This window comes from Ceratosolen solmsi, unplaced genomic scaffold (assembly GCF_000503995.2).
Source record: "Ceratosolen solmsi marchali unplaced genomic scaffold, CerSol_1.0 scaffold10, whole genome shotgun sequence".
NCBI classification, from domain to species: Eukaryota; Metazoa; Arthropoda; class Insecta; order Hymenoptera; family Agaonidae; genus Ceratosolen; species Ceratosolen solmsi.
The window spans coordinates 14,948,464-14,957,185 of record NW_011948412.1 but is presented as its reverse complement, the minus strand read 5'-3'; the positions used below and the strand labels follow the sequence as shown (position 1 = coordinate 14,957,185).

At 21.4% G+C, this 8,722-nt stretch overlaps 1 protein-coding gene across 2 annotated transcripts; it reads left to right on the top strand.

Moving 5' to 3' along the window:
- The first annotated feature begins 1,416 nt into the window (after positions 1-1,416).
- On the top strand, positions 1,417-7,611 carry DMAP1 (DNA methyltransferase 1 associated protein 1). Of its 2 annotated transcripts, XR_912804.1 has the most exons (6): positions 1,417-2,099; positions 4,210-4,540; positions 5,774-5,930; positions 6,009-6,163; positions 6,958-7,098; positions 7,447-7,528. XR_912804.1 is itself a non-coding variant. In XM_011497453.1 (5 exons), exons 1-5 carry the CDS (start codon positions 1,543-1,545, stop codon positions 7,549-7,551), a joined length of 1,305 nt encoding a protein of 434 aa, XP_011495755.1. In that variant the 5' UTR covers positions 1,419-1,542; the 3' UTR covers positions 7,552-7,611. The 2 variants fall into 2 exon arrangements, 1 of the variants encoding a protein (XP_011495755.1); XM_011497453.1 differs by lacking the exon at positions 6,958-7,098 and having other exon boundaries at positions 1,419-2,099; positions 7,447-7,611.
- Positions 7,612-8,722: the final 1,111 nt, after the last annotated feature.

Below are 8,722 nucleotides of genomic sequence, written 5' to 3'. Positions count from 1 at the left end.
TAGAAACTGTTGTATATACTTATAAATACTTCTTATCTTGACTGTGTATAGCGAGTAGTGCATTGTTTTTTATCTTTTTCTATCTGTTAATTCGAATGTGATCGTGAATTCCACTAGCAATTATAAAGTTCATAATATGAACTCAATTTTATGATGACAATTTTCTCAAAGACAGAAATAAATCAATTTTTCCCTACCACCTATTTAATTATCTATATTTCTTACAATTATATTCCACATTACATACTTTATTTTAAAAGTATAATACTTATATTAATTAAGCAATGAGATAATTTACAATACATTTATTATTATAAACTAATTATAGGTCTGTCTTTTATAAAATTTATAATGTAATTCCCTATAATACTTGTAATTTGTAAAATCATTTTCATTAAAATATATTAATTTTATATTCAATATTCATAAATAAAAATTTATACATTTCTTTATTTAATTTACTTTATTTCACTTAATAGGGAAATTTTTTATGTACAGATAATACATTAATTTCTATAAATTAAAAATTTTAAACTAAAATAATTTTTCTACGCAAAAAATATATTCATAACAAATGTGAAATTTCATGAAGTTATTAAAATATAAATTTTCGTAGGTAAATTTTAAATGCGTTATAATTTTCAAATTATTATTTAGATATAATTTTTGTCTTTATTTTAATATTATGTATTGAATATCTCAATATTCGATTCTCGAATATTCAATTTTACGTTTTATTCAACAAATATGAAATATTAGAATAAATAATAATAAATTTTAAGTTTAATTTAATTTTGATTTTTATTGAAATTTTAATTGTAATAGCACACATTATTATACTATTATTTAAAAATAGAATTATCTAAACAAATTTATATTAATATTAGCATAAATAGATACGATTGTATTAAAACAATTAAACACAAATTAAATTTAAATTAAAATAATATAATTTTCGCTTGTGCTTTCGAAAGTAAGATAAAACTTAGAAACTGTAATTTTTAGTATTACTTATAAAAGTACGAGTTATATCATTTAAATATAGATATTCAACATTTTTTATATATTTTATTTTTAATATTTCATATTTTGATAAATTTATAAATAAAGAAGTTTTAATATTATCTCGCTATAAATTCGATATGTTAGAACGTTAAAACAGTATTTTCAAATTTTTAACAAAATCTAATAAGCTTAAAACTATTGCGCATGTCACGGAATGATACGCTCTTTACTTTCAGTATTTTCTTATATATTATTTTGTTCTTCATGCATTATTGATGTTTATGTTTTGCTTGATAGTAAACGGGCAATTGTATTTGTTTCACGTCCTTTTATAAAATTTATAATTTGTATAAGCAATAAATTTTATAAAAAATGATTGTAAGTTTTTTATAAGATTTTTTACAACGTTTATAAGAACATCATAATATGATAAATGCGTTTTGGAAGAACTCACATCGACGTTATTGTGAAAATGATTATTAAACTAAAATAAGAACAATTTTTATATTAAAAGAGAAATCAAATTTTATTTATAAAATGACGGATGTACGAGATATTTTAGATATAGAATCTCCAAGTACAAATGAACTTACAAAGGAGTCTATTTTTGCTGGTGATAAAAGAATTAAAAAAAAATATGATTATAAAGTACCGAAGAGACCTGAAGGAATGCATAGAGAAGTTTTTGCATTACTGTGTAAAGATAATAACGATGTTCCACCATTATTTCCGACAGATACTGGTAAAGGTTATAAGCAAATGAAAGCAAATTTAGGTATGAAAAAAGTAAGGTCCTGGAAATGGACTCCATTTACTAATCCTGCTCGTACGGACGATGCAATTTTTCATCATTGGAGACGTGTAGTTGATGCTGGAAAAGAATATCCATTTGCCAAATTCAATAAAAAAATTCCGATTCCAGCATATACAAATACTGAATATGTTCAACATTTAGTGACTAGTGGATGGACAAGAGCTGAAACGGATCATTTATTTGATCTTTGTAAACGATTTGATTTGAGATTTATTATTGTACATGACAGGTGGGATCATAAAAAATATCCAACAAGAACAGTTGAAGATTTAAAAAATAGGTACAGTTTAATTTATATTAATATTAATACTCAGCATTTATTTATTCAATCATATGAAAGAAGCCTTTCATGATTTGTATTTTAATTTTTTTTATCATGTAGTTATAACTTTGCACAAATTTCATTATTGTGTGCCTTATACTCTTAAGTACACAATTTTTAATCCTATGTTTAAAAATTAATTTTTAAATATTTGCTTCTAATATTTTTAATAACATTCAATTATAACAATTTCATTATCATTTATTTAATTTCTCATAATTGTATTTTAATATTTGATTCATTGATTGGTTAATACAATAATTAGTGAAATAAATTTAATTATATATTTTTTTAAGTTATTTTTAAATTAAACTTATTGTCAATTACATTATTTATTTTCAATAAATATAAACCCTTCACTTTGAAATTTATTTATCCAAAATTTAAAAAAAAAACGTTTTCTTCAACTGTACACAATGGATTTTAATTAAATATTTTTCATATTAGCCTTAAAAAAATATTTATTTTTTTTGGAAATAATTAATAATTAACAGTCTATTGTATTAATTATCATATCTTTGAACTTTTTATGTAAATATATTTAATCTAGAGGGAGGGTACACATATGTAACTGAATTTTATTTCAAATACAAGTATTTTAAACTAAATCAGTAGGATAAACGAATTGCTTGCTCACTAAAAGCAAAAACCTAGAGATGATAGCATATGTATACTACTAATAAACATAAAAAAGAAATATTGTGAATAAACTTTTGTGACATATTTAAAAAAGAAGATTATAATAATAGATATATAATACAAAATAGATATAGATATAAAAAAGTTTTTTTTTTATACAATTTGTACAAAAATTTAAATTCAGTAAATAGTGAAACTTGAAAATGAAAATAGATCACATTATTCAAATAGATATAAAAATTATGTGTATACATACATAAATTAAAAGTTACACAAACAATATAGGATTAATTTCAAAATATGTATATAGTAATAAAACGAAATAAAAAATTCAAATAAACTGTGTTAAGAAAAACAATGTCTTTGGTATTGTAATAGGTTAGAGAAGAATTGTTATTCAATGTTGAGGTTAATACTTTAAATTAAATTGTGGAAGTCATATTACTGTGGGTATTTTGTTATTACGAGTTTACACAACAATAAATTTCACATCACAAAACGTCGTTTCTATAATTTCAATATTGATCCATTTATAACTCATTATTCTGTTTAATAAAATTGATATTTAGTATTATTAGAAGATCTAAAATTCATCAGCTGTTAATAATTTTGACCAAAATCTTGCTATGTGGTGCAGGATTGATGTTAATGCTTATTATAAAAAAGTGCATATATTTAAAAACTTATTCATTTTATATTCTGTCAATTACTAACAATTGCTATTGGCTAATTAAATTGATAATGTTCAATATAGACTATGTAAAGAAATAGTAATAATAATAAAATATAATATATTTTTATAATATAATATTAGGAAGTCAACTGACTAAGATGGTATTGACGAACTCGACAGTGTGAATTATATCAACGTGAAATATCACATACTAGAACGAAATGAATTTTGTATACATGCTACTAATATTGCCTCATTGCATAACAATAAACTCTTATTGATTATATTATAATTAAATAATAAACTATACCTTAAACTGAAAGACCTTTAAACAATTTTTATCATGAAATATTGTTGACTTAGTTACTAGAACCAAGTAATAATAATGGGTTCTAATTTTCATATATTAAGATATGTTTCGAAATTTTTTAACAAACAATATCGAGTATATCAATATATTATTTTATTTAATTCATTATTTGAAAAATATTTGAATTTAATTTTTTGAATATTCTATTTCTATAACCATTGTGAATTTCACTTATAAATGTTAAGAAGTAATGCAAATTACATGAATTAAAATTGAAAATATAGAGAAAACTGCATCAAACTCATTTTTAAGCATTCATTGTTTGAATTAATTTGTATGTATTATAATCGAATTTATATGATATAATCACTTATTAACTATAAAATATAAATGCAAGAAAATAATTTAATAAATTTAGATGCTATATTATAATTTTTTTATAATAGATACTATCAAGTATGTACTACTTTAAGTAAAGCTAAATCACAACATGAAAAAACTTATATATTTGATTTTGAACATGAGCGACGAAGAAAAGAACAACTTAAAAAATTATTTGAACGCACACCAGAACAGATTGAAGAAGAACAAGTATTGTTATGTGAGTTAAGAAAGATAGAACAACGTAAGAAAGAGAGAGATCGTAAAACGCAAGATCTACAAAAATTAATCACAGCTGCAGATAATCAAGTAGATCCTCGAAAAATTGATAGAAAATCATCAAAGAAAAACAATAACTCAAATAGAAATAAACTAAATAAAGCAGATTCATCTAATGTAAGTTGTATATTATTATATTATAATTTTTTAGTTATTACTTTCATAATATAAGATAAATATATTTATATTAATATATTTCTTATGTATATCGAATAAATACTGTATGTAAAAAAGTATGATTTTCAAATATACTTTTTTTAAAACTGTTTTAATAAATATTGTGAACAAATTCACAAATTTGGAAATTGTATTACAGTAATGATTATTAGTGCTTGTTGTATTATGATTATTTATTGGTCATTTGAATAAAAAAATTAGTAAACAAATTGAAGTGATTATGAAAAATAGTTTTTATAGGTAATAATTATAGTCTGTACCATATTATACAGAAAATTTCCATTTTATCTTCTTTTTTTAAAAAGGTGAGCTAGCAAGCTCTTGATTTTAACATATTGTAAATAGAAATTATAAAAATTAGAAATAAAAACTGAAGAAGAATAAAATAAAATAATTATTTCTGTCATGGTTCAACATCAATATTTATCCCCTAATTTATTTTCATTATCTCTATAATTCTCTTGATTTTCTCCCAAACATAGATTAATATTTCTTCTAAATATGGCTTGATAAACAATATTTTTATAAGGATAATAAAACGGCAATATATATCATCATTATATTCAGTCTTAATTTGTATCTTCTAAAAGCTTCTTTCTTATTTTATTATTATTGATTTAATAAACTTTTACTCATTTTAATCATTGAAACTTGTGACTATTTTTTTTATATATAACTACAGAATACATTTAAATAAAAAATAAAATTCTACGTAATATATTTTGAAATTAGTATACTCATAACTTGGTAATATACATAAATCTATTTAAACATGTTTTATTATTTTATGAATACTAGTAATTTTGTATTGTATATGTGTGTCGAAACTCGCTCTTCTCCAAATAGCTAAAGGTATTTTGACATGCTTAACTTTTGATTAATTATTTGTATTTGGGATTGCATTAACATATGCATAATAATATATAAATATATCATTATGAAATATTGAGAATAAGCAACATCGGTATGAACAAATTAATTTGTTTGTACAAATTGGTGTAAAATGCTCATTTGCTAAATACAAATTTATCTTTACATCTACAAAAATTTAATTTTTGTACAGATATATTATAAAATTAATTAATAGGAGTACTACAAATATTTTTATTTAATTTTTTTAATTTCAATTATTTGTTTGTTTAATGTACGTATTACATTTCTTTAATTTTTTAGGCTATAAAACTACAAGTTGTAGAACCAACAGGTATTAAATTTCCAGACTTTAAAAATAGTGGTGTATCACTACGTTCACAGCGAATAAAATTACCAAGTAGTTTAGGTCAAAAAAAATTGAAAGGCATTGAACAAACTTTGTCTGATATGAAACTTGGTAAAATTTATTTAAATGTTTTTTTTTGTTTTGTTTTGTTGGTTTTAAATAATACAAGGATTTACTTTTTTATTTTAGATTTGAATCCACCGCCAAATGAAATAATATGTCAACAATTTAATGAACTAAGAAGCGATATTGTACTTCATTATGAACTAAAAGGAGCTTTGATAACTTGCGATTATGAATTACAATCACTTAGGCATCAATATGAAGCATTGTCTCCTGGAAAGGTATAATAATTATAAAATTATACTGTTTTATGTTTAATTTATTGATTTTATTATTTTGGTAAATATCTATATATTTTATTATAAATGGTTTTAAAAAATCCAAAAATGTGACATTTCTTAAATATAATTAGTGTATCAGGAATTTATTTATCAATTATGGCACATAAATAATTACATCAATAAATTAGATATTTTACCCGAATGTCTCTTGTGCTCAACCCACAGAAGCCAGTGTTTTTATTAGCAGCACATTAAACATAAAAAAAACTTAAAAAAATATTTAATGCTATTATATTTCGATAATTGATTAATTTATATTAAAATTTAAAATGACAATAACTTTATTCTTAGCGCAATAGAGAGAAAGTTGCAATTAGTTTTATATTATAGTAATTGAATATTGAAGTTGAGTTTATATATGGTTAAAACAATTAATTTGCTCTGTAAAATTATAAAAAATATTAATATGAAGTTCCTTTTCAACTATCTTAACAATATATCCAAAAATATAGTTCAGTAAAACGTATAAAATCCAAAAAAATCATAGGTTATAAAAGAGTTATCAAAATAACAAGAATCAGAGCATTGAATCAATTATCTTAATATTTAACGATTTTTCATTACTATTAATTATTGTTTTGATTTTTTAGTATATTATATGCATATTGAAATACTTCCATAATTTTCCTCTGATACTATTATTTTACATTTGCTGTTTGCTTTTGATAGTGTATTCATAATTTTCTCTTGTTAGAAAAAATATATCACATTAATATACACTTTACTGTAATTAGATCGCATCTGCCATAGTGCTGAATTAGTTTATTTACTTATATTAAACCCAAATTGGACCACTTTGACTGTATGGATTGAATACTTGCAAGTTTTTCTGGAATAATGCAAACTAGTTAAAGGATATGTATCCTCACTTAAATGTATAGTAAATAAATAGTATACTCGTAATTGTCTCCTCTCATTATCGCCGGCATGCTTTTCTCATTCCGACTACCTTCGTCTCGCTAATTTCTTCGTATTAAGAAACATCCATTTTATGCTAAATAATTGAGACTTTCTTCAATCAATGCTATATTCACTTTCTTCGTTTCATAACTACGTTTATTCATTTTAAGAGATCTTAACTCGGATATTGTGGTTCTTATATGTGTCTCAACGCGGACATTACATCAATAAGACATTACAGATTTTTATTATTTATCATTAATTTGTATAATATACTTATTATAATATAAAATATTAAAAATGTTCATTATAATTTTTTACAGACATTAATTATACCACCAAGTTTACAGCCAAAATCTGATCAAGATATTAAAACTGAACTTATTGATGTTGTTGGATCGCCGAATGTAACTAACATTGTGTATTAATAATGATGTACATTACGTTGTTTAACACAATAAATTTGAGTAAGCTTATTGTTATTTTAATTTTTACTTATAGTATAAGAATGATTTACAAGAGTACAAAAACGATTTATAAATCTTAATTTAAGAACTATGTATATATAATGAATGTGAATATGTAATACTGCTGTTAGCTTAATATTTTTTATTGATAGTAATTAAACGAAATATTTATTTAATTCACACTTATTGGTATTATTACAATTATTTTAGTCCATTACATTTTTATTTTTCGAAACTTTTATAATAGGGAAGATTATTGAATACCTTTTTATTACAAAACTTAATTTTTTAAAAAAAAATTATAAGAGAATAAAAAATTTTAATGTTTAACATAAAATCATTAAATACTTAGCATTAAGCGATAAAGTTAACACTTTTTTAAAATTTATTAATTACCTGAGAAATATAATATTAGATTAAATTTATAATTTTATAGAAAACTTACATCTTTTTTAAAAAAATCGACTAATGCAATTATTATATTTCTGTAAAATATATATTTTAGTAACACTATTAAAATTATTCATATAGTCCAATTTTTTTTATGTATTCTATAAAATGTTAATTGATAATTACATGCTAGTAACGTTATAATAATCAAATGTATTCATTAAACTTGAATAAAAATATAAATTAGTAGTCTGATAAAATTAAGTCTAGAAAATATTAAATTAATAAGAAATTTTTATGATAATATATGACAGATAAGTATAAAAAAAATGAATAACATTGTTTTGCTATTCAGTAAGTTTGTAATTCCTATTATGTTCTTAAATACAAAAGTAGTTTTTTGCCTATGAAATAAATATTTGGTGGATTACTTCTAGACGTAAAAGTAGATTTATGTATCTAATCAAAAAAAATAATTTGTTAATTAGAAAAATTAATATTTTTTCTATTATTTAGTTTTTAATTATGAAAAAAAAAATTTATTTTTAAAATAAAGCATGGTTTTTCGTTTTAAATATAATTTTTAATAGAAATTAATGTGTAGGTCCAAGTTGGAGAGGTCAACAGCGTAAGTTAACAAATACATTACTTAATAATTTAATAAAACAAACGTTTTAATATTTTTAATTTTAGTCTTATGCAACTAATAAATTAAGAATAAAGAACAATAATTAAACATATA

Coding starts and splice junctions, on each gene's coding strand:
- DMAP1 (XM_011497453.1), top strand. CDS start 1,543: ATGACGGATGTACGAGATATTTTAGATATAGAATCTCCAAGTACAAAT. Junction 5,931..6,008: donor TTTGTCTGATATGAAACTTG/GTAAAATTTATT, acceptor TTTTTATTTTAG/ATTTGAATCCACCGCCAAAT. Junction 6,164..7,446: donor AAGCATTGTCTCCTGGAAAG/GTATAATAATTA, acceptor AATTTTTTACAG/ACATTAATTATACCACCAAG.